The sequence below is a fragment of the Parambassis ranga genome, chromosome 10, assembly GCF_900634625.1.
Source record: "Parambassis ranga chromosome 10, fParRan2.1, whole genome shotgun sequence".
In the NCBI taxonomy this organism is placed as follows: domain Eukaryota; kingdom Metazoa; phylum Chordata; class Actinopteri; family Ambassidae; genus Parambassis; species Parambassis ranga.
The window spans coordinates 5634707-5660881 of record NC_041031.1 but is presented as its reverse complement, the minus strand read 5'-3'; the positions used below and the strand labels follow the sequence as shown (position 1 = coordinate 5660881).

The 26175-nt window shown below is 39.4% G+C and overlaps 1 protein-coding gene across 1 annotated transcript; it reads left to right on the top strand.

Moving 5' to 3' along the window:
* The first annotated feature begins 3340 nt into the window (after positions 1-3340).
* gabra2b (gamma-aminobutyric acid type A receptor subunit alpha2b) lies at positions 3341-25018 on the top strand. Its single transcript, XM_028415641.1, has 10 exons — positions 3341-3411; positions 3869-3953; positions 6165-6280; positions 11104-11171; positions 13060-13280; positions 15178-15260; positions 16084-16227; positions 22086-22238; positions 23288-23490; positions 24328-25018. The coding sequence occupies exons 2-10, from the start codon at positions 3883-3885 to the stop codon at positions 24634-24636; spliced, it is 1368 nt and encodes a 455-aa protein (XP_028271442.1). The 5' UTR covers positions 3341-3411; positions 3869-3882; the 3' UTR covers positions 24637-25018.
* The last annotated feature ends 1157 nt before the right edge of the window (positions 25019-26175 follow it).

The window sequence follows — 26175 nt, the reverse complement described above, 5'->3', positions numbered from 1 at the left end:
CACTTTGCTGTTACCTGTTTTTGCGTGTGTGTGTGTGTGTGTGTGTGTGTGTGTGTGTGTGTGTGTGTGTGTGTGTGTGTGTGTGTGTGTGTGATTGATCAGATCATTATTGAGCTGCTCCCCCACTGACTGAAAGTACATCAGTCAATCTTGGCCTGTGTCTGTCATCACTCTATTGCTCCCTTGGTATTCTTGCTGTCTGTGTAATCTGTCTTTTGGAAACTGGCGGATGTTAAACCAAAGGGTTAATGGACAAGTCTTGGGTGCCAGGGAAAGGACAGATTGGAGTTACTCAGCTCTCCATTAATCATCCTAATGATTAAATACTTTGCATATCTAGATTGCGCTGCTCATATGTAGTTTGTACCAACAGAATTCACAGAACTGCCAGGACAACTGTGGACTTTAACACATCGCAACTAAGGAGAATTTTAATGTCACACATAAATATCTTTTTTTTCCTGAAGTGTGTGGATGACAGTGATGTAAATGGGTTGAATTATATTTTCAATGAAACCTTTATATCTACCTGTAATTATTGTCCTATACCTTTCTTTTTGCATGAAGCTGATCAATATGCATTGTCACTCATTGTGCCCAGCTGAGGCACACTCAGGCCTGGCAGCAGTCTGAACGTGATGCAACATCATGCAATAAACAATGTGCTGTAAGAGGGTGTAACCCAGAGGCTAGCAGTACTAGTAAAACCCCAAGTTTAAAGAAAATAAAAAATAAAGAAACACATGCAAATACAGTTCACCAAAATAAAAGCTGAGCTTTCCCTTCTGTCCGCCATGCCCTTGATGTTCCTCAGTTGTTGCTGTTTTACCCGAGGGCTTTGTTGCACCTGCCAAAGGTGAGACGACCTATATTGAGACGACCTGCCTCATCGATCACCTGTCACATGTATTGATCAAAGGAGAGATCAATGAAACACCCTTCTGGTCTGAAGTATAGCAAGGAGAGGCAGTGACTGCTTGATAATGGCCTGACCCCTGAGGTCCAGTGGTCTGTTTTGATCTGCCAGTATGTGTGTAAGTCCTCAGTTCCTCTGCTGCTTCTTAAAGGAGGGTACTGTGTGCAGGATTATCTCTCACTGCTCTGGTTCTGTGTGTAATTTTTCAGTCTATCTGAGCAGATACCAAGTTTAAATGCCAACAGTATGCTAAGGCACAAAAACGTAAATTTTGTATTTGCACTTGATTCAGATGTGATATAACTTGTTATTATTCCCTTACATACAACCAGCATTGAATGTTAAGGAACCTTCATGAGGTGATACCATGCACCAGTGCCCTGGTTTCTATTGGAGTACTCTGGGTGCCACATCCAGGTTGTAAAAACCTAGATATGGTCATTAAAGCCACCATAAGGCATTAACATGCATGGAACATAACCAGGATGCTGTAAAAACCTGATCATAGCCTACGTGCGAGTGGGGCCACTGCTCTTCTTTCTCTACTGTTTCCATTAACCATGTATATTTTCTGCTTTTTCTTTGGTTAGGCAACAAATTTCAATTTGTCATCAAAAATACACCCTTTTGTAAAACCCTCACGATATAATTTCTCAATTTTCCTATAAGAAGCCCCGTCTGATATACAAGACCACAAGCATTCCCCAACATACACTGATAAATGAGGTCCTCAAAAACCAATATCTAGACTTCGATGTGTGAAAATAAAACCTATCGAATAGCATAACAACAACAAAAAAATGTAATTTCTATGTCTGCTAAAATGTCCTTATTAGGACACAACCTTGAATGTTTGCCCCTGTCTATGTTTAACCCATTCTTTATTTATGGATTCGTAGCTATGACCTCACATTTATTACTTTAGTGTCAGACCAAGAGTCTTCTAACAAGCCTCCAATTACCAAAAACTAAATGACATGCAGTGAGTGAACATATGGGACTGCTGCCCCTGGGTGATTGGCCTTTTTGGCCAGTTGGTAATCAAATCATTACTAACTGAATTATTTACTTCATTTTCTGCTTCATTTTCTCAAGATTAAAGATATTTAGTGCTAAAAAAAAGTCAGCCTGGGCATGTCTCATTCTGTATTAAAGAACCACAACACCAGATCCAAAGTACTACAGTGACTGAATTCAATGTAACACCCAGTAACATTAAATGCGGCAGCAACCCTCAATTTATATAAAAATGCAAATAAAATAACACATTATTTAGTACACTTATGTGCAATCTGTCATTTATGTAATGTCTTCACTCAGGTTTATTGATGGCCGGACCTATAAAAACCTGATGCTGATGATCCTGTGCAGCATGTGGTGCTGAAAGAACAGCTCCCACGTGGCACAATAAAACTATCAAAGAGACTAAGAGACCGTTTTAAACCATAATAAGGGTTTTTCATTCCCACCATTTTTATTATAGGTTTCTGGTTTGAGGTGAGTCTGAGAGGTAAATACACACATAATAAATATTGTGACTACTGGCCATCCACTCCCCTCCCTCGCTCTCTCCCACACAAACATTACATTTCATTGTAATACCTCCATCCTCTATTTTACAGCAGCAGAAACGGCTGGAAGCACGATGAAAGATCAGAACTGACATGTGAATCACCTGCATATGCCAGATTTTGAAAAGATGCTCTGGGTCAGCCTGGGTCATTAATCAGTCTTTTTAAAAGGGTAGTGGTCATGAACCATGGTTGTCAAACACCAAATCTAAAATGAAACAGCTCTGGTGAGCATTAGCACAAATATCCATTTTGTTACATGCCTCATGTGAAAGGGTTAACCAGATACTTAGTGCCAAACATGCCATTTCTATCACCACAACCCCACCAAGCCTCTGGACTATTTTGCATAATCAATATTGCCACTATGTATTGACTGAAAGTGGAAACAGCATCTAACAACATTCCAAGGTCTGCAGGCTGCAGGGAGGGAGGCTCAGAGCATACCAAACTGCCTTTAGGACCCAGTGTGCCTCCATCCTCAGCCTTTGTAGTTTAGTGTGGAGATGAGGGAGACTGAGATGTGCTTCTTGCTTATCACGATTCACATCGAGCTTGTACCAGCTGAGGAGGATGCTGAACAGGGTATTTTGAACCCAGGATCAGCTCCCTCTGCTGCTGGCTTTTAATTTTTTTTCCTTTAATTAAATTTTTTTCTTTTTTTTTTAAGTTTTTCATGCGTTTTATATTTATTGTTATTTTTCATTTAGGCCTACTTTTTTGCATGTTCAATTTTGGGGACACTATGAAAGCCAATACATTTCGGTTGCATTGCTGCTCCTAGCTGGGACTATATGATGCTTGAAGCTTTGTTCTCATGACAGACTTGCGCTCATTCAGTACAGGAGAGAGCGGTGAATTGCCCTTAACTTTCTCACGCATCTTCGACGATTCCGGCTGCAGCAGGTACTTTCTGCACTTGAGGTGAGTGTGTTTGTTTCACACACAAAGGAAACGTTTATCATATTGTATTAAATCAGGCTTTCATCGGATGGGGAAAGCGTGGGAAGAGAATTGCTTCATCTCTCGTCGCTTCTATCCTTAATGTATTTTCTGCATTTTTTTTTTCGTCTAAATTGCGAACACGGCTTCAAATGTGACTTAATTTCATATTTCATTTTTTTTTTTACCGTCAGTAATGTTAAGTGAGTGAAGGCGTGGGACGTGTCAGTGAATACTAATTACTGTCAGCAGCATCTTCTCCTCCATCTATCATTTTATGTATCTATTTATTTATTTATTTATTTATCTGTACAGGGGAAAAAAGGGATTCCCCCAGCTGTGTATACATGACGGCCGCGTATAAATCCACAGGCATGTCATGACATGTAAACCTGAGAGCCTCCATTCATTATACAGCGGATGTTCTGTGTGTGTGTAGGTGTTGAAGCAGCCATGTGGAGCAGAGAGAGCGCTTCTTCACTTCTCATCTGCCTGCTGGCGCTCGCAGCTCTCTGGAAGACCAGGTGAGTCCTTTTTGGATGGGAGGTTGATGGTAGGCACACATTTTGTCTCTGAGGACCGGCTGGAGGTCTCTTATCGCTTGTTTTTATCCTGGCTGGACTCGTTATCAGCGGACACAGTTTAAGTCTGACCATTAAAAAAAAAAAAAAAAAAAAAAATAACCCGGAGGACTTGTTGGTGATTATCTTTTGCAGCCAATTGGAGCTGGGTGTTGGAAAAAGGGGATGCTCAGTTTGGATGATCCAGTTTTTACAATTTGCCATAGACCACACAGTTTTGTGACCAAATATCAGCTTATTCTATTGTATTTTTATATTGCTTGGAGTGACAGATCAGCTCATTCAGCTGCTTGCACTAAAGGCCTGTGCACAAACAGGAGAACCAGCCAGTGTCAGAGGCACGAGAGGCAATTTAAATAAGGCCACTGAATCCGCCTGCAGGCTTCAGGATCCCACTTACAGTACACACAGGCCTACAGATTCTGAGGAATTGACAAGCAAATCATCATCGCCCTGTGACTGTGTGGCTTTTCTCACAGGGGATATCTGGATATATGCCGCTGTTAGGCTGTGTCATGTATGTTGAATGTGTTGGGTTATTGTCACACTGTCATATGCAAAGACATTTAAAATGGAGGCCCTATTGTTGGTTTTGGTTTCATTATTATTGTTATGAGTATTATTGGTCCTATAAGCATTGAGAAATGAGCCTATAGAGCCAGTAGAAATATTGTTGTTTTTGAATGAGTCATTTGTATAAATCTTTCAAATGTATCTGGCAGAACTACAAAGGACAAGTCCTGTCCATTCCAGGCCGCAATGCTGTTTCAGGAAAGAAAATGTATGCATGTATAAAGCCTATGTATGCTGGTCAATGGCAGCAATCAAATATAAATTTTTACTTCTGGGTGCTGGGTGTTCAGGTGCCATGTTGTTGTTGTTGTTGTTGTATGCAGCTGGGATCAAGAACAGGCCAGCACGGAAGTTCGCATCTCGCATCTCATGTGTTCCCTTAACTAAAAACAAAGCCTCATGCATTAACGAAGACAGTTATCTCAGATAAAAGTTATTGATTTTGTTCAGCAGGAAATCTCTGCACATGAACAGTAGTTTTATGATTTTAATGCCTAAATACCATCAACAGAACAAAGAGGCTAATATTAAGCTATAAGCAGCCACATGACCTTTGCGTCACCACCAATTTTAACACCCCCTTCTCTTTTACAGTAGTCTACGAAGACCTTGTAGCCAGTTGTCTGCAGGTGTCTTTTTTTTAAGACATTTAAAAACATGTATGGTGACCACACACTTTTTGTTTTTTTACGCCTGGAAGCTAAAAGGTCTGTAGAATATGGCTATTATTCTCATTTCGGAATGTTCAAAATCAAGTTATTAAAAATATGAATTTAATATCAAGTAATTAAAAAGGTGAAAGTCTTAAAGAATATTTATAATATATATAATATATAACTGCATTTTTCCTATCCCGTGGCTAGTGCGCCAGTTTTGCCAGTAGTTGGCAGTAATGTGCATGATAACTGAGCGCTAAGCGCCATTAAACAACAAAAAGAAGAAAGAGCGTTGGAAAACCACGCAGCTGTGGAGAGGTTAAACAAGGAGGCTCAAACTAGCATGCATTAGTCTCTGGCTAGCTTAGCTTATTGTAAAATCACTCTAAAACTATGCAAATGAGCTTGGTCACTAAGATTATGCTGTTTTGATGCAGAAGCGTAATAATATGCAAACATGCACTGCTGTGATGTGGATATGATTATAAATGCTGTGGAACATGTTTAAAAAGACATGAAATATTGCTAGTGTGCAAATAAGCATGCTTCATCAATCCAGCTATTATATAGAGGTTCAGAAAACAAGGATGTAAAAATGATTAATATTGCATATTCTCTCCCTTTGACTGCTTAAAGAAAAATATGGCCTAACCTGAGGCTGTTACAGCAGAGCTGTCGACAGCAGTGATTAAGTGGAGCTTTAATGTAGGACCTTATCTGAATGTATTTACCATGAATCTCTATTCTGATTACATTTGCATTTTCAGTTGTGTGGCTCTCAAATGTTCTGCCTTGAACTGGGTCATCGCAAAAAAAAAAATGTGTACCGCATATGTGTGTGTCTGTGTGAACAGTCGCTGCTAAATAATGTTTGCTTTTTATATCCCTCAGCTGATCATGTTGTTGTCATGTCTTTGCTCACTAGATCAGTGAGTGCCGATGCAACATCTGATGCCTTTAAAACCAACATCACCCAGTTCACACTCATCCTGGACAGACTGCTGGATGGATATGACAACCGTCTGCGGCCCGGTCTTGGAGGTAAGAGCGTGTCGCTTGGATGTGAAGAATGTAATGTCTGCTCTGTCTATTTATACAATCTAAAGGAATATTTTATAGTTTTGTTTGTTTCAAAAACAGCAAACAGTCGATGGCTCAGTTGGAGGGAGAACACTTCATTTAGCATCAGCTTTTGTACTGCTGATAACATTTGGTAGCAATCCCCTCAAGAATAAACCGACAAACACTCTGTGCACAAAACATTTAGATTATATAACTGTCACTCCACTTCCTGGAAAGTAACAGCAGCCAAAGGCCACATTTAACAGTGCACAGTGCAAAATTTCCACATATATTGTCAGATATTGAAGGGTGTACCTGTAATAATATGTCTCTTTATCATATCATCATCATCATCACATAATTGAAATAAGCATTACTTAAAATTATTTTTATTTATTTATTTTTTACATTTCTTGCTGTGTTTTGTTACATGAAGCGAACCACATCTTCTACAGTGCTTCTACCTTCATCCTCACCTCTCCCATTATCCTGCATGTTTAGCATCACATTTCCAGCTGGCCCCTCACCCCAAAGCTGAGCTCCTCCCTCAGGATTTGATGCTATTTGAAATTCAAATTCCTGAGGCCATCAGCCCAGGAGCTGCCATATGGGGAACAGACCTCCTTTAGCTTGGCAGTGCTCAGCCTGTTCAAGTGGACCTATAGCTGCTAGCTTATTTACTGAGTAGAAAAAGAAAAAAAAATGTATGTCCTTTTACTTCACTGTAGCTCAGGTACATATCTTATATTCATTCATAGCTTGTTTTGTGCGCTTGAATTTATTTCATGCACCAGTGGAAAATATAAACACACAGCATGTTTGTTGATGTATTTCAACCTAATCTGGCATTTTTTTCCCTTTTTATAAATTACAATGTGTTTAAGACATATCAGCATTATTAAATAAACCATTTACACATAATTGAAATGCTTTCAAAGTGCGTTACAGTACGATGAGCACATACATTATTTTCAGGTCTAACCCCAGCGGAAGCCAAACCCTGCCACACTCAGAGCGTGCGCTGCCACATATTGTGCCCATTTAAACGTACACATGCTGCCTGTGATGAATGTAAAACGACATGAGATGTAATTTTCCACATCATAGTCACATTAGATCTGCATGTATCATCTGTGTGAAATAACATGTTAACGCTTCAACAGATCTTGCTTTATAACACATTTATAACGTCTGAAAAAGAGGCTCAGCGCAGCTGCATGACTGTGCTCACTCATACATACAGTATATTTAGGGATAAAGAGTCAGTCCTTTTGACAGTTTTCACGCTTCAAGTGGTGTGCTGCAAAAGGAGAGGGGCGATAGAGAAAAACAGAGCCTGAATCCTAATGTGTCCAATGTAGTCTTTCCCTGTAAGGATCATCAGACATTCAGCCTTTTATGTTATTGGCTTATGAAGTATTTTTGTATTTCTTCCTTAATTGAAAGTGGACACAATAACAGGATCAAAAAAAAATGCGTCTCAGATAGGGTCTCAGCACTGATATTATATACATTATACAAGAAGATATGATCCGTCATAGAACAGTGAGTTATCATTTTAATATTTTCCCTAAACAGTGGAACCTTAAGTCTATTCCAATGCGCAGTCAGCTGTGTCTTATTGCAGAGAACATGAGACAGCGTTGAAATGTTTTGCAGCTGCCATCAATAATCACATAAAGATAAGAAAGATAAATCTGGGGCAAAGGTTTTCAAGATGACACACGTCCCCTTGGGGCTTCCAGAAGGTTTCAAGAGAGAGAAATAAAACTATAATTGTTTCATCAATGAATGAATGTGTGGGTTTAGGCTGCATTTATTTATAGCAACAACATAACCACACTCATTTGATGGATAAACAGGCTTTCAGAAGCACAAACAGCATCATTTTACTAGCTAAAAATCACCTTGAGATGAGGTGAAAAAATTAACCCTTAAGAGTAAAATACTGATGAGCCAGATGGTGGGTTACTAAGAAAGCCAGCTGGAAGGTCAGTGTTGGAGACATTTTATGACAGGGCACGTTCAAGACGTGAATCATATCTAAAATGCGACCGTAGCCGCCAGTGGTTCTTGGACAGCATGTGGATTGTATTGAACCACTGACAGTCTGGCAAAATGGAGATCACATGAATCCTGCTTTATATTCTTCACCTTATTACATGCAGCACATGTTCCAGATTTCTTCAGCAGATTAGATGTGGTCCATCTGATTGATCAGAACCATGTACAGAGAAAGAAATCTTTACATGGCAGAGGTTTGTTCTTGTTCAGGAGTAGCCCACATTGTGAAGCTGTATACTACTTTCTTTATTTTTCCACTACAGCGTGCAGCGCTCTAAAGAAAGTCTTCATCCACATAGCTGATTTGCTGAAGATGAAGACATACTGTTTATCCCAATGACTTCCACCTAAACACTTAGTTGAGTCTACAGTGATAGCCCTGCCAAGTGTGAAGTGGATTGGATGAACAGTTGCTGAGAAATAGAATAGAATAGAAAATACTTTATTCATCCCAAGCTGGGAAATTTTGCTATTGCAGCAGCAAAATACAGGCACTCAAGCATACTAAAAAATATACCTCTAACGGTAGAAATTAAACAGTATAAATTCAGTATGAAGATATGAGCAGATATTCTGCTGTTACTGCAGAATGCTGCTGTTGCTTGCACACTTTTGGTGTTGTGACACTTTGTGGTTGAATTCTAATTGGATTGGTTGATTTGCAAAATGAGGGTCTTGGTGCCAAGTGAACTACAGATGTGAGCCAAACTGTCAAACTAACAAAAATGGCAACACAGAAGCATTAAACACCACACCTCACCAACAGCCTGGGACATCAAGTGTTAAAAACATGCTGCTATTAAAACTCACTTTGTTCAGTGTAGTTGTTAAGGAGGTTGTCTCCGAACTGATGCTGTTCACTGTAATGATCCAACACTTTTTATCTGTGTCCAAACCGGCAAGAGTTAAGTTGACATTTGGATAGTTGCTCAGTGGAATGCACAGTCCCTAACACAGGCAGGTTGTGTCTTACCAATTAAACATGGTTCAGCAAGCCCATCTGTACCAAATGGCTCAGATTGTTGAACAGCACGTGTTTATGGCTGTTGTTGCTGAATAAATGAACTTTAGGTATTGTCTTTGTTCCATAAATAAATATCCTAATGTCCTCAGGCATAAAATGCACTCTTGATATTTTTAAACAGTAAACATGTATTGTCCCCGAGGCCTGTGCTACTGCAAAAATATAGTTAGGTTGGGTTTTTTTTAAACCCACACAATGCTAATAGACTGGAGCTGCCATTTGGTGGTAGCTTTGTGTGTTTGCTTGGTTGTTCATTGATGGGCACAGGGCTTTATTAGAGTGTAACTCAAATTGTATGTCCCAGCATTGATGCTAAATTGATAGTGTTGATTAGAACTTTACTTTGACAATGGGCATGGGCAGTGAACTTACAAAGAACAAGTAAACCAAAGAAACATGTAAGGGGAAGGGATATTTTTAGACATTTTGTAACAACATTTAGTGTCAAACTGTTTTGTTTTTTTGGTTGTGTTTCATGTGTGTCTCAACAACATCACTTTAAATCAGCCTTTTCAGATAGCAAGGCGTGTTTTTACATGAATATATGCACACACTCGCTAATTGGATTAAACCTATTAACCAGCAGCCTGTCACTTCCTCTAGATTTACATTAACAGGAATGGATGGCCACATTTTACAAGGCAGCCTGTGATTTACAGTGTGCACGCATCTGATCCTATAGTGGTGCAGTGGAAGAAACATCAGGAGGAAGTGACAGCCATCGGTCTTTTTAACTGCTCTCAGTAGTTTGGATTGGCTTGTACAGAAGTGCAGACAGTGCTGAAGCGTCTGGGGAAAAAAGGTGCTAACCTGATTCTATCTGTGCAATTATAGACCAAAAACAACAGTAACCATCTCTTTGTCTTTGCAGAGGGATATAGATAGTGGCTGACCTCACCATGCATTAGAGCACTTCCCTCTTTAGATCGTAAGATGCTGTTTGCTGTGTAGTTCAGAGTGTAGAGTAAAAAACGTGAAAGCTTTTTGAATTGACCGAGCATGAGAGATTGAGCTTCAGTAATTATTGAAAGAGACAGAGTGTATAGAAGAAGCAAATGGGCCTGATGCAGCAGTGCTGATGCAGCCGACATTACCACTTGAATGGAAAACACATCCCTCACGTAGTCTGGACAGTTAGAACAAATCTGCCAGTAGAAAACAATATGAGCTCAATAACAGGTAGCAGCAAATACAAACTGGAAAGAAGTGATGTGTTCATGAAGATCGCAACTAATCTGAAGAAAATAGTAACACGTTAAGTATCTTTTTTCTGACATGTTATCGAGTCTAGTAGTTTGGTGACTTCTGCGGTCGGTGGCTGAAACTCTGTTTTGATTTCGTGGTGTGAGTGGTACTTGTCTAACAAGTTGGAGGCGTTGGAGCTCTTCAGCAACACTTGTCGCTGCTCCTTTCTCTTCCATTACTCCCCGAAAAACTGATTCACAGAAACAGATTGTCCTGTTTTTAGAGGAATGTCAGATATAACCTTGTGATGGAAACATTAGGGAATCAAGTACAGTAGACAGTGAACTTCATTAACCCTTTGTTCAGTTTTCAAACATACTGCAAGAGGGAACAGTGGGGAAAAAAAAGTAAAATAAAAAAACACCATTGTTTTAATCTAAGGCAAACACAGCAGTCAGCAGAGTGAACTGTTTGTTACCCTCTCGCTTCATTACCTTCACCCCTCTCTCCTTGTTTTTCTCTACTTCAGACAGGGTAACCGAGGTGAAGACAAACATCTACGTCACCAGCTTTGGACCAGTTTCAGACACAGACATGGTGAGTGCATATTTTGGACATATTTTTTTGCACCTTCACATCAATGCAGAACAAACTCAGCTCATGCTCACGGGAAGAAGAAGAAGAGAAGAAGAAGAAGAAGCTTTTCTTGCTTTATTTTTAGCTTAATTGTGGCTTTCCCTCCATTTGCAATGACATCATGTAGTTTTTTTCTCTTTGCACACAAACGCCGTGATGCTGAAGTAGGACGTGTTTTTTTCCTTACTATGGCACAGTATGCATTCATCTGACAATTTTCAACTCATAAATAATTGAAAGTCTTCTTGTTATTCAGGTCACTCCTTTGTTTACCCCGGGCTTTCCTGTTTATCATTCTGAATCATGCTCCCACCTTCACATCATATCATCAGCATCCCTTTTATTGTTGAAGACCCATTTTCCAAGTGATTGATCTATTGATTTAACAGTTAAGATGCAGGGGTCTCTAAAAGATATGGTAAACATCCGGCCCTGAGCTGACCATAAACCACCATTCAGCAGGTTTTGACTAAGAATAATACATCTTAACATTTATTTTTAAATCTTAATCTTAATCTAGTTAAGGATCACCACCCACATGGACACATAGGAGTGATCTGTGTGCTAATTTTCAGCCAGATCACTCCTGCAAACAGACAGATGGACAGACAGACAACAGGATTTCCTTCAGTCTTACTGGCAGAGGTCATCACTGAGCATGTCAAGCATCAGAGTCATCAGAGCAGAAGAAAGCCACTGAACTATCAGAATGTTCAAAACAAAAACAAAAATGTGGGGTAAAATCATCAATTCCATATTCAGGTTGGAAATATTTTATTCATATGTGAAAAGAACATATGGTTGTGCAAAATTAGGCGTAAAATGCAAAATGCATGATTTATTTTGCAGGCTCAGCTCTTGTATGGACAGATGTCTCATAAAAAAATGAGGAACGGCATCAAATTTTCTCCTTTATTCAAGGAGCAATTCATCTGATTGCTGAGGTGGCCACTTGCCGTGGGATTTATTGAAGGTCCATTGAAAGCCAATGCTAATAGAAGGAGAAGGAAATAATTGGAGGGAGAAGAAAGTGGACTGTGTGCAGCTTTTGAGCATCAGGAGAGAGGATAGAGGTTCTTTATAACCCAGAGGCCAGAAATCTATGTTGCACTCACAAAGCTTTTATAAAAAAAAATGATACACAGATAATTACATGGAAAATGAAAGATTCACCGCACAAGGAAAGTAACAGTAGTAGCAGTGGTAAGTGCAAGTGTAAAACCTCACCACAGAAAATGGTGGAGAAGCTTGTTGGTGTTTTTCTTTACATTAGTTCAATGTGAACAATCCGGCCTGTTAACCTAATATATGATCTGCTCTTTAACAAAACCAAACAAGAACTGAAACAACTAAATTTGTCAGTTGCAATTAGGCAACATTTAAATAAACCAGATCCTTTAACCATCCGTGTAAAAGACAAAAGAGACTCTGCTTCTCCCTCCATCTCATCCCCACTTGCTGTGTGTGAATCCTGTATAACTCACACATACACACATTTCACAGTGCAGTGCTTTCTGCCCAAAGTCCTTCCCTCTCTCTCTCTCTCTCTCTCTCTCTCTCTCTCTGTGTGTGTGTGTGTTTTGAGGATTGTAGGTCAGGGGTTGCCTCGGCCTCTGAGCCAGCTTAGGAAAACAGTCGCTCAGAGAGCCTGGAGGAACATGGAGAGCGCTGGGCTCATCTTGTTGGAGCTTGACAAATAGAGAAAGCCACACAGGTTTTAAAGTGGCAGGTGAAGTCGGTCGTCAAGCAACGCTTGAAAAAGTGTTTTCTGAGCACAACTGTGAATTTATTCATATAGAGGCATGACAACAGTGAGATGTGTTGACTAATTTATCTCCTCCATCCACAGGAGTACACCATAGATGTGTTCTTTCGGCAAAGCTGGAAGGATGAGAGGTTGATATTCCACGGACCAATGAATATTTTACCCCTCAACAACCTAATGGCAAGTAAGATCTGGACTCCGGACACCTTCTTTCACAATGGGAAAAAGTCTGTGGCTCATAATATGACCATGCCTAACAAACTGTTGAGGATCAAAGATGACGGGACTCTGCTCTACACCATGAGGTAATTAAAGTCACAAAAGTATGTTTGTAGTGATAATAGATATTTGCTGTCTTGTGGAGAATTGGCCATGAATATTGACACCATGTCAGCACAAATATGAAACTACTGCCAGCAAAAATGTGATGATGCATATCATGATACAGCTGTTATCGTACATGGTGGTGTAGTATACTGATTTCAGTGTTAGGACCCACCGCATGCACGGATCACTGTCAATATAACAGCCCATATCATGGCTCTGTGGTTACGTAAGACTCAGTGGCCCTTGATGTCTAGGCATCACATGTCAAAGTACATCCAGCACGCTCGTTTTCACTCATACAATTTGTGCATCGCAATGTCATGTGGTGTGTTACTGTAATAAGGCTCTGCTGTGCAGAAGCCTCCATTCTCTACAACAATGACAGTGTGCGTGTCTTCGTGTTGACTGCTTTGGTTGCATGGTGTCAACCATTGTAGCTGTAGGTACATCAGAAAGATGTTTTTCCTAAGTGTGGTCTGAGAGTGTTCCCTGAGTGGTAAATATTGATGTGGCTCTCAAATACTGTATCATATTTTATCTCTTTATTGACACCATATTTATGATGAAACCATTTGTAGATCTTAGCACATTAATGGAATGGTTTTTGCTTCTCACAACGTCTGCAGATGGCGTGGTGTAAAGCTATAGTGTTCTCTCACACTGCCTCCATCGTATGTTTTGGCTTGTTAGAGTGTTTCAAAGTTGGGGATTTATTATCTGCCAGAAATCTGCACGATATAAAGATTCTCGGCACCCGAATATTAAAGGTAGGGTAGGAGATTTCATTCTGATGCTCTTTTTGTTTAATTAGTGTAACTTCTCTTTAAAATCCAATTAGTTCGGCAGTTTCACATTAAAACGAAGAATATTAATCATCTGTGGAAGCTATAAAACGCTAAAAACATCAGCCAATCCTCCGGGTGGACCCTGCGCGGAGTATTGGCTGGTTGTCACTCTCTTCCTGCTCTGCGCGCATCAGAGAGGTACGTGCATGATGGCCGAAGTCACAGACCGCAGCTCGTCTTCATGGTAATGCGCGTCCATGTGATTGGGAGGCGTGGCTTCGGGGTGAGCTCCGAGAGAAAGGGGCGTGTGTTTACTTTCAAAATCTGGCTGACTCTCACTGAGTTTTCAAAATCTCCTACCCTACCTTTAATGAATTGTTTCATAACGCCTTTGTAACCCCACCTAAATCATTTTACACCTGTGAGAGTAGAATCTTCGTCATTACAATAAGACTTATGTGACGAAATTGGGTGTGTAGACATCAAACCAGCACGTTACATACAGGTGCTGACTGTAGCTTCATATCTACTGTATGAACATCAGGCTGGTATCAAGCTTGTCAGCTAACTCTCTACAAGGAAGTGGATAAACTCACATTTCCCACAATGCTGACTATTGTTTTTACACATTTTTTTTGTTGCTAAAGCATGTGTTAATACAGTAGTGACACAGAATCCCATTTGTTCAAATGTATTCTTCATGCATCATGTTTTATGCAGCATCCTTTTTGTCACCGTTTGTTTCAAGAAGATCAATTTGAATGCACACTGTTTATGCAGTGGTTGAATAATGTTTTAAATAATACATATAATGCAGTTTCTTATCTCAGACACACGCTAGCCATTTGATTTCTGCAGGTCTGTGCAGTACCTTTGTTTACTTTGCTCTGCTGATTACAGTTAAGATGAATTCTTTTTTGTTTCAAGGCATTACAGATGGGAAGCGTCTTGAATAGTGCATGAAGCTTGAGTCGTTTTTTTTGTTTTTTTCTCTCTCTCTCTTTTCATTTTTTGAGATGGTGCCTATTCTGTGCTGTTTACTTTTCATGCATCTGCAAAGTCTGCTTAATTTTCTGTGAATTGGATGCAGGTTAACTGTGCATGCAGAGTGTCCAATGCATCTGGAGGATTTCCCCATGGACTTTCATTCCTGTCCACTAAAATTTGGCAGCTGTGAGTAACTCTGATGATAATAGCTCCTAAGGGAACTTTAAGTAAAATGCTATTCTCCTCTTATTTTCTTCTTCTTCTAACCTTCTCCTCACTGGTTCTTTGGCAAGAGAGCTGCCTAAGAACCAAGTGAAGCCCCGAATGCATGGCTGAGTTCTCTAAGCCAGTGGCCCTTTAAACATAAAACAAAAAAAAAACATCAGCATTTATACAGATGTAGAATAGCTATGGATAAAGGAGTGAGTACAAATGTCACTGGGAAATATGGGGAAAGGGACTCATCCAAATATTTTTTGTTGTTGTTGGGAATTAAATCTCTTTTATTGCCATGGCTTCTTTACATTTGGATGAAGGATTTTTGCTTTGCTTCAAGCTGTCTTTATTAAAGCAAGAACGTATTAATTAATCAAAGGGTCATGTCTGAAATGCCTTGACTTCTCTTAAGAAGTAAATGTACCTCTTTGCATAACGTTAACGACGCCACTCTATTGCACAAGATGATTGGCAGAATATTTATTTATTGATTAGAGTGAGGTAACGATATGAAAAAGTCTATTTCCTCTGTCATTCATAGGTTAGCAGATAAGACTCACATTTCATATTCAGTGTTTGCAGCGACTGATTGTTTGTTGGTGTGACATCTTCAACCACACTCTGCAGGATATTCTTTATTTTTTAGACAGCTCAGTATCACACACACACACACAATATAGTGGGGGACTTTTGTTGTGGGTCACTAAAAATAATTTCTCCAAAAATCATCAATAGCTGCAACTGCCCCAGATTTATCCTCTATGGGTTTATCCCTCTTTTCCTTTTTTTTTAGATGCCTACACAATCTCTGAAGTGACTTATGCTTGGACTCGAAATGCCTCAGACTCTGTTGTGGTGGAAGGAGAAAGTTCTCGTCTAAACCAGTATGACCTTCTTGGGCAAACAGTCGGACAAGAAACTATCAAATCGAGTACAGGTAAGATTTTAGATTTTACAGAGTTCTAGTGGATGTCTTGAAGGAATTTAGTCCAGCTCATGACTCTTCCATCTTCTGCTGAAAACGTTTTCTCAGGTTAGAAAATAGTGCAGGTATAATAAAGAAATGGTGTTTTTTCAAAAACTGGAAAATGATAAAGATGAGGTTTTGGCAGATGGCATGTGGTAAATTTTAATATAATAGATGATTTTAATACACAGTTTAGCAAAAAGTCACAGCACTAATCTATGATTTCTAGTGAAATCTATGGTTTCCCTCAGATTAACAAATGAAATTAGCAATCTAAACATCTGTGTGAAAAGCAGACTGTTGATATTTTTTTGCTTCTGTTTGGCTGGAGGTTGAGCTGGTCTGCCTCCTACATTTTACAGAGGGTGGCTGTAAGCTTGCTGTGTCTGTTTGCTACTCTACCGTATTTGGCATGAAAAAGTGCAGCGAATGTTCTGGCTTCCTCTGCATGAAAAAGTGTAAAGATTTGGCATCCATGCATCTTAAATTTCTTACCAAAAGCAGCATGACAGGTGAACTGTTACTGCAACAAGCTTTTTGTTACTTCATAAACTCCACATTTTGGAAATAAGACTCTGCGGATTTTTTATATCCAGTAGCTTTCTTTGGATGGATTGTATGAATGTCAGAGAAACCTGAACGATCCTGATTGACTGTCACTGCTGCGTCCTTCGGTGATTTAAGTGTTACTAGACAGAATTATATAAAAAAAAATCTCTGGTCTGAGCTCTGAATGTGAGCCGACAGTGACTGGGACATTTCAGAAAAAACAGATTAGACATTAGCACGTGAATCAGTGACACACCTTTTAGTGTGCAGGGTAATTGAAGACTGAGGTTTTTAAACATGGACTCAGAGGAAAAAGTAGAATATTAAAGTGTTATAACTGGAATCTGTTAAGATTCTTGAAGACAAATCCAGGCAGGAATCAAGTTGTCCATGACCGAACCACAACCAGCAGTGATGGCAGCAGCAAGAAGCTACTGTTGGCTTGTAAATGTAAATGTAAATATTCTTAGACTGTAGTGGTAAAAAGCCAATATTTTCCTTACAAAGATGGAAAAACCTATACATGCTAATCGTGATGTGCTAGCATTCAAAGATCTTCAGCGGCTTATTGTGTTTTCTTGATCTATTTAAACAAAAGATTATAATATATACTATTAAAAAATTGTTAACAATGTTTGAACAAGCAGGAAACACAAAAACAACACACAGGAAAATAGGCTGTATTATAAAAGAAAGCAATAATGAGGGCTAAAAATAGAAGCAGCACATTTCTTGCAAGCACTCCAGCACAGATACCAAGAAATGGGGTCAGAACTTGACTGCTCATACAGGAGTCTATACGTGTTTGTGTGATGAAAGCGACACCAATACTGTTCAGGATGAAGGCGGTGCAGAGAAGAAGTTTGAAAGATTGTAAGTCCACACTGTGAGCCTGTGAACAGCTGTTTCCCTTCACATGATGGGCAGGCCATCTGATTCCCACTGGCTGAGGAGGATTACACGATAGAGAATATGAATAAAATGGAGGCTGTATAATGTGTTTTAACTTGGTAAGAGTCAGTGAAGGAGGTCAGATCGCAGATCTATTAGAAGATGAAATGCATCATCTGCTCATGTTTTAATTCTGTCAGGACCTATCATGTCACACAGCAAGTGAAATAATGGAGATCAGAATAGCCTCTGCAGCACGCTTCTCCTCCTGTTAGGGCTCCGTGTTGAAATACACAGCGCTGTGATAAATAATGTGCAGGGACCATTGCAAATAATCCCCCAATGGTTATTAACTTAGAAATAAACGCCCTCCAGTGTGCATACAAACAGAACATTACTGAAGCAGGTGGAGGCTGGATGGAGAGGAGCAGCAGCAGTAACAGTGGCGAGCATACATAATAAACAGGCTGCCTGATCACTGCAGCGAGATGTGATGGCCAGGATGGGGTTAACTCTTAGACCAGAAGGTGCATTATTCTAATTCTACTACCACTACAAACAATAATATTTATAACCATAGTACTAATAATATACATGTTAGAAGGATAAATAGCAAGCAGACTACACCCGATCGGCCAAATTCTACCAGAACGCAGCATGCTACAGTGCAAGTTGTCATGGTAACAGTGCATGTTGCTGTGGCAACATAAGCATAAAGCTAAAGTAAACATAAAGTACTTATGTAGCACAAAAAAACGCAAGTCAAAAGGGCTTAGCAAAAAAAAGCTTTAAAATCAAGCACAAGACGTGCTGAGGTGACTCCCAACCTATGGGTTGGGGCCTCTGGAAGGGTCACAGGATAAATTCAATGGGTCATAATATAATTGAAACCTGGTTGATGTTTTTCAAACATTCCTCCTCATCTTTGAATGGAAATGCTCCATGCTCATAGACATACTGCAATTTGATCATTGTCTATTTTAAGGGCTCACAACCCCAAAAGGCTGAGGACTATTTATTTAAAGACATTAGTTGACTAATTCAAAGTGCTGTATTGTATTAATAGACTCTCAAGGAGTCTATTAAACTTAATTGACAGCTATAGGTTAAAGATGCCTATATGTAACTGTATCCCAAAAATAACACCATCGTTCTGCAGCATCTCACACAACAACGTTTGTGGTTCAAAGTAAATTAGGTGTTGCAGTAGATGAAAGATCTGAAGGCATAAACTAGTCTCTGTGTCACCGATTGACAGCACTGATCTAATTTTAGTTATACTACTTTGCTGAGGAGCGTGTGATGGAAGACGCTTTTAGAATGCAGCTCTTGCAAGACGTTGACTGCAGTTGATGATTATAATTACAGCAGTGGTGACAAGAACCATGTAGGTGGGTTATACTTGCTGGAAGATCTTTTTTACTCTATTACTGTTAGATTAATCGATGGTTTATAAAGTGTGTGTGAAGGTAAACACTTTCATCAGTTCAGATGGAAAAAGCAACCTGAAGCAACTTTAGCTACAAAAGTGTAAGGAGTTTTTAGCTGATGATCATAAAGGAGTATGAGAAGTTTGTTCCTGGGGGAGGGATGTTGACCTTGGGGTTATCGCCTCCAGATTTTTAGCCGTACACTTTCGGGAGGAGTGGGTGGTTTCCAAAGCTTTGCTGTGGAGTTCGATGTCTTCTTTCTGTGCCTGAGCGTGCACAGCGAGTCCTCCTTTCCTCACAAGATGCTCTTTATTTTGTAACTCTTTTTTAGTTTTTTAGACATTTCAGGATAGTGTGGGTGAAAATACTGAAATCTCCATGTCTTATATCTAAGCTCACATTAATTGAAATAATATCTGATCAATTTGTAGCAGTAACTGAACATAGTAAAATAATTTGTTAACAGATTAAAATAATAAGTATAACACTGTGTGCGTTCAGAGAACATATGCGTGCAGGGCGCTGCGTCCCTCAGCCAACTGTTCCACCACGACTCCCTTTAGGTATCAATTACCAGTATACAGTATTTCCCCAGTGACTGCAAATTCACTATCAAGGGAATCCCTGCTTCAGTTTCATTGAGTAAGAATACCCTTTCATGCACTAAATGCTCCTATCTAGGTTAAGTGCTGTTTGATGCCTCAGTATAAGGCAAAATGCCTGCCGGTGACTGTTTCTCTTGTTTAACTAGTCACTCCACATTATCTGATTGGGTGACTTTAAATTAATCATTCATTACTAGTGTGTCAGTGTTTGGTGTAGCGTACTTGCAAACTAGGTCATTTGGCACGAATGGATGTGCTCTGAGGCTTCACAGCGACGGACATCTTGCGTAAGCCTGTGAACAAATCAACACACTGTTACAGGAATCCCAGTTTTTAACCTTACATTTGTTCGTCGCACAATCGTGTCAGATTTCTTCTTTAACAGCGTGTAGAAACACCATTTGGACAGATCTTTCTTTTCGCTCTGAAGGCTTTGTTTTGAGCATTAAGCATCAAAATCCACGACTGAACAGAACTGCAGAAATGTTTTACCTCAGACACAGTGTGTAACATGTGATGTTTGTGCAGCTGTGTTGTATAACATTAATGTAGTGGGTATATAAAGTTCAGTTGGTCCGTTACGAGTTTTAAACACAACTAGCATCTTTTTAGTTTTCATTTTTTTTGTCTGTTTGCAGCAACATAGAATAATCAGCATCAATCCAAAGTGGGAGTATATAAAATATGACATTATTTATGTTTATTAAGCAGGGAAAGATCTAATGAAGGTTAAGAACATCGTCATGTTTCATTATGTGGAGTCCTCTACTTACACTATATGATACAATTTAGGATATCTTGTTATTTCCATTAGCATCACTAATGATTGATGATGATTTACCAATATGCAAGTTCAGTGATGCATACTGAGTGTGATGTTCCTGAGTGTTTCTCATTGGAGATGGACTATAACAGCAGTCAGACTATATGCAAAGTAAATAGTTTCAGGTATTTCTGCACAGCTTGTCCTGAGTGAGTGAGGCATTCCCATCCGTTTAGCAGGGAACCTTGTTTCTTACATCTGCAGAAAACATGACGCAGTTGCTGCCTTCATGCTATAATTATTGTCTTCCCTCTCAGCGAAGCGATCGCAGGCTTCTCTGGAGAAAAATTCAGCCACATCCATTGTGTGAATTGCTTGCTTGTACACCCCTCCTCCCTTTTCTACGACACAGGCACCGGGACTGGCATGCAAATTAAATTACAGAAGATATAGAGCTCCATAGGGTACTGAGAGTGCACTCAATTCTTCTAAATTCTGCTGCCTGCGTGTGTTCCTGTGTACGGTGACACACAGAGAATTAGTCTTCATATGACTGTGTGGAATGTGAGCAGTACAACTACAGTGCTTTATAAAAAAGGAGGGAATAAAAAAAAATCTTTTGGGATTAGCCCATGGAATTGACACCCCCCCCCCCCCTTCCCACTGCTGAAAAGGACTTTCCTCTGTGGCAGCGTTGTATCAAGGCCTTCATTTCAAAATCGCAGCAAATGAGCTATGTTTCTCTGTTCTGTTGCCATGGGTAACACATCTTTTTCTCCTCATGTCTAATCTTGGCTTCTCTTTGAGATATCTTCTATTTGGAAAGCTTGCCTGCTTCTGCAGCATTGGCACAGTTTCACGTCAGCTATTAGGCTTTGCTCGATGGCTGGGGACTCATTCTGCCTCCTCGTATGTATACGTGGATGCATTGTTATATTGCATATGCACTGTTGACGGTTGCAGTGGGCTAATTGATGTCTTACACTGCTTTGGTATCTTTAAGACACTAAGCTACTAAGATAATATATAAAGTTGTGTTGATGTAAATGACCCAAGTGTGCAGAACGAATGAAGGTGTGGGCATAGTTACAGTATGTGTGACTTATAGGGAGATACAGTGTAAACCTTTGTGGGGGTGCAGCTCCTCTCTGCTTGTTATTAATCTTCTCTTTCATTATTTGCATTAAATATTACATCCAAATGAAATACACATTTTGCTTTTAACCTTTTAAAGCCCCACAAATAATCTGGGTTTTTATTTGAAAATGTTTGAGCTTGTATTTGAGCTAACAGCTGAATTCAGTCAGATATCATATGATGACCAAGGATGATGAAGATGAGTTTGGTCATTCTTTGTGTCGCTGTGTTGTTCATTCATAACTTGATTTCAGGTAACAAGGCTTGAAAAGTCCTCTACACAAACTTCTGTGTAACTTTGTTAACTTTGATAGTGTGAATGGAAGTCAGCAGTAAAGAGTTAAAAGGCATGCAGAAAAAGCAGACATCAAATGCAGCAGATAATTAAAAAGTGCTTACATGTCAAACGAACGGAGAATTTGCATAGCTGACCTCGAATCTTGTCTTTTGCAGGTGAATACACGGTGATGACAGCTCATTTCCATCTGAAGAGAAAGATTGGCTACTTTGTCATCCAGACGTACCTCCCATGCATCATGACAGTTATTCTTTCCCAAGTGTCTTTCTGGCTGAATAGAGAATCGGTGCCAGCCAGAACTGTGTTTGGTAAGCATGACTTGCATGACTATGTCATTGACCATATTATTGTTCCTCCTCTCTAACTTATTGAAATGTTCTATTTCCCCTCAGCACCAATGTAATTTAAGCACTGTATTATGAATTTTAGATCCCATGGTTGTATTGGAAAAGGGAATTTAATTCAAACTTTATTACATAAAGGAACAATATTAAAAAAATGTCTAAAAAAAGCTAAAAAACACACCTTTTATCAAGAGCTAGTTGAAATGTAGTGATGTTTAAGTGTAAAAAGGATGATAGATTGCTCTACAAACATATTCAAATGAACACTGTCAGGCAGTATTTACTGTGTCCTCATCTTTGCATCAGCGCGTGTGAAAAAAGAGCAGAGCATGTCTGGTGTGTCATGGTTGCTCATGAAAGCAAACTTACAACTTCCACACTACTTTATATTTTAATTCCATTACAGTTACAGCTTAATGTTACAATCCCAGTTTGCACAGTCATCAACATTTAAAGTGGATCAAAAAAATAATAATATTAAGTCATCAAATTTGTCCAACACCAGAACAAGTATTGTTCAAAATTCAGGACAATTTTAACTAAAAGTTTTGATTCACTTCAAATGATGACTACTGTATGTTGGGCACACGTGCTGTATGTCATTATAGCTGGGTAAATTGATATATCACTCTTATAGCCACATACCTATCAATCCACCAGAGGATTTAACCTTTGACTAACGCTAGAATAGAGAGCATCACTGTGACTTACTCAGTATTTTACCTTCAGTATAGAGAATTAAAACAGAAGTTGAAAGTTGATGACATGGTGTGTGCAGGAGGAAATTGGATAAGGAGGTTCTTTTAAATCTAGTAGGACACGCTGCTGCTGGACCTGAGTCAGAAATAGTCAAACATCAGGTTATTGAAACTCTCACAAGCTGAGAGCTGTTACTTAGTTCTGTCACCTGGTCCGCCTGCTTCAGCACAATATGAAGATGTGTACTTTATAAATATTAGTCCAGTGAATGTTGTAAACGCTGATCAATAGATTGTCTCTCTGTGTGTTTCCAGGTGTAACCACTGTTCTCACAATGACAACACTGAGCATAAGCGCAAGGAACTCCCTGCCTAAGGTCGCCTACGCCACCGCCATGGACTGGTTCATCGCTGTTTGCTACGCCTTTGTCTTCTCCGCTTTGATTGAGTTTGCCACAGTCAATTACTTCACAAAGCGCGGCTGGGCCTGGGATGGAAAGAGCGTCGTGAATGACAAGGTAATGTAGAAGAGAACATGTCCTCCGACAGAGACAGAATGTGTCAGCGTTGAAAAAGGAAGTGCTTGAAGATGGAGCCAGCTTGAAAACATTTGTTGTAGACAAATGGCCTCTAAGCTTTAAAAAAGTCCTGCTGCTACACCAGAATGGTTCCACATAAATAAAGGATGTGCTGCAGAAATGTTGTGTAGCTTAGCTTGATAAAAGTATAAGAAATCAATCAGCCGGACATGATGAGTGTAGACAAATGTTCATATTCCTCACATATAATCCCAACAGTGAGTTTGAAAGAACAAGACCAGTGATTAGTGTTGTTGTATTTGTGATTCGGAAGAAAATATCTAAATCTTTAAGTGCCGTCAGTGAATGCACTCTTCTCATTTAACCCTGACGTGCCCTGCAGCAAAGCACTTAACCCTCAAACTGCTTCAGGGGGTCATCTCAGACGTTACTTAATATAGACAGAACAGACATGGAAGCAAAACACTAAACAATAAGGTATCATCATTTATCTACATAAAAAGCTTCAAGCTGACAGATGGGTTTTTGTGAATCGCAAGTGTTTGATAAATATAGAAGAGATAAGACAATATAGGCTGATAATGCCTGTTTATGACATCATGTTGTATTAATATGACCATATACTGGTTAAGATTAAGATTAAGATTAAGATTAAGATAGAGTAGATCTATGTGTTAAATTGAGCAACGATCCGAGTGTTGGAAAGCTGAAGAAATTAAAAGTTTAACATTGCAAAATGTGTGTTAGAACTGTTCTTTACACACATGTGAGCATCGTGGTTGACCAGTACAACTCATTCTTTTGGTCTCTCAACAGAAAAAAGAGAGGGCATCTGTGGTGAAGAAGAATAATGCCTATGCTGTAGCTGTAGCCAACTACGCGCCTAACATCACTAAGGATTCCGGCACGCTTCCAACCATTGCCAAAGGTGGCGCTACGGATCCCAACAAGGCTAAATTAGACGGAAAAGCCCAGGAAAGCAAGAAGACATTCAACAGCGTTAGCAAAATTGACAGGATGTCACGGATTTTGTTTCCGGTTCTCTTTGGCTCCTTCAACCTCGTCTACTGGGCCACCTACTTAAACAGAGAACCCGTCATAAAGGATATGGTCCCCTCTAATTAGAGACCAGTTTTGATGGCTTCTGGTCTGGGGACTAAAAAGATGAACCAAATACCTCCAGCAACTGTGTACACATACCTTTGCAGAGTGAAGTCCTGGATTGCAGTGTGATCCTCTATCTCCGCCTGTTTTCTACACTGTCTGCAGCACTTTTGGAAAAGCCTGGCTTTTGTAAATGTGTATGTATATTTATATTCATGGTTCCATGGTGACATATTGTGTGATTACTTCGATTAGAGTGCATATTTCCTTCAAAGTATAGTTTCCAGTTACAGTATGTGGCCACTGTACATACAAATCAAATGACGAGTAAACACATTAACACATATGATTTATTTAGGATTCCTTATAAGTGTGTTGAATTTTGCTGGTTATGCCCACTTTCTTGGTATCCACATGTTTTTGTTTTGAGTGAAAGAGACTGATCACATCATTTTTCTTTCCTTCCTCGCCATATAAAAGTGGCCTGACTGCTTTTTTTTTCCTTTCTGTCCAAGCCAATGCAAAAACACACTTGTATAATATTGTTACAAGACTTGTAAGACTTGTTTTATTATTGGTGACTACAAGTATGGGGCTGCAAACAAATGCTGATCTCCAGAATTCATTAAACAAGCTGAAGGTTTCTGTATGTTTCAGGTCCTTAATACTTTCACCTGTAGCTGGAGGTTAATAATGTTAACAATACAGCAACAGGCCTTTGCAATGAGCTAAACCTGCTGAAACCTGCGGCATCTTTGATTGACAGCTTTCAGTTCAAGTCTAAAAAATTGTATAAAAGGACTGAGAGGCAGTGTTTAGTTAAACCTTGTTTAAAATGGGCACACAAAATGTGGTGATAATTCTGGAGGACAGTGTGGATTTGTTGATGTTGATGAGAGCATTGTGCCACCAATCAGCATGTCTGCCATTCACATTTCTCCTCATTATCCAGCCAGTGTCTGGCTATTTCCAACACATTTAATGATCCCACAAATAATTGCAGATTTGAAAGGGATACAGTAGTAAACAGGCCCACGCTGTGCCAAAACAAACCTCAGTGGAAGTGCTTTTAATTGTGCCAGGAAACCTGTGTGTAATAGGTTTAAAGTGAGAAAACAGCCCGGATTTGGGACTACGTGAATATTTTTTTTGTTTTTTTCAAACTAAAAACTGAACTCACATGCAGCCTAATCCAGTTCCATTGGCAACAGCATAACAGGGACACGAGATTGTGTTTCATGAGCATATAGTAAAAAAAAAAAATAAGTTTTACTTTGCCATGTGTAAAAAGAAACGCCATACTTTCTGTATATTGTGTAACCATGTTCAGTCCCATATCAGTAGTCACATATGGTACTGTGATTTTTCTGCTTATCAGTATTTTAATCTAATTTATCTTGTTTCATTTGTTGAGTCAAACATTGCATGGAGACAAAATTTAGGATTTTTGAATAATTTATTTTTTTTATGTCGTCAGATATAATTCATTATTTTGTTTTTCCAACATCCTGATAGAATCTTAAACATTCCAGATCAAATGATTGTTCACAAGGTGGATGC

What these genes read in the sequence shown, in the direction of transcription:
- gabra2b (XM_028415641.1), top strand. Translation starts at nt 3,883, where the DNA reads ATGTGGAGCAGAGAGAGCGCTTCTTCACTTCTCATCTGCCTGCTGGCG. An exon ending in AACTATCAAATCGAGTACAG is followed by an intron (nt 16,228 to 22,085) that starts GTAAGATTTTAG and finishes TGTCTTTTGCAG; the next exon opens with GTGAATACACGGTGATGACA. An exon ending in GCCAGCCAGAACTGTGTTTG is followed by an intron (nt 22,239 to 23,287) that starts GTAAGCATGACT and finishes GTGTGTTTCCAG; the next exon opens with GTGTAACCACTGTTCTCACA.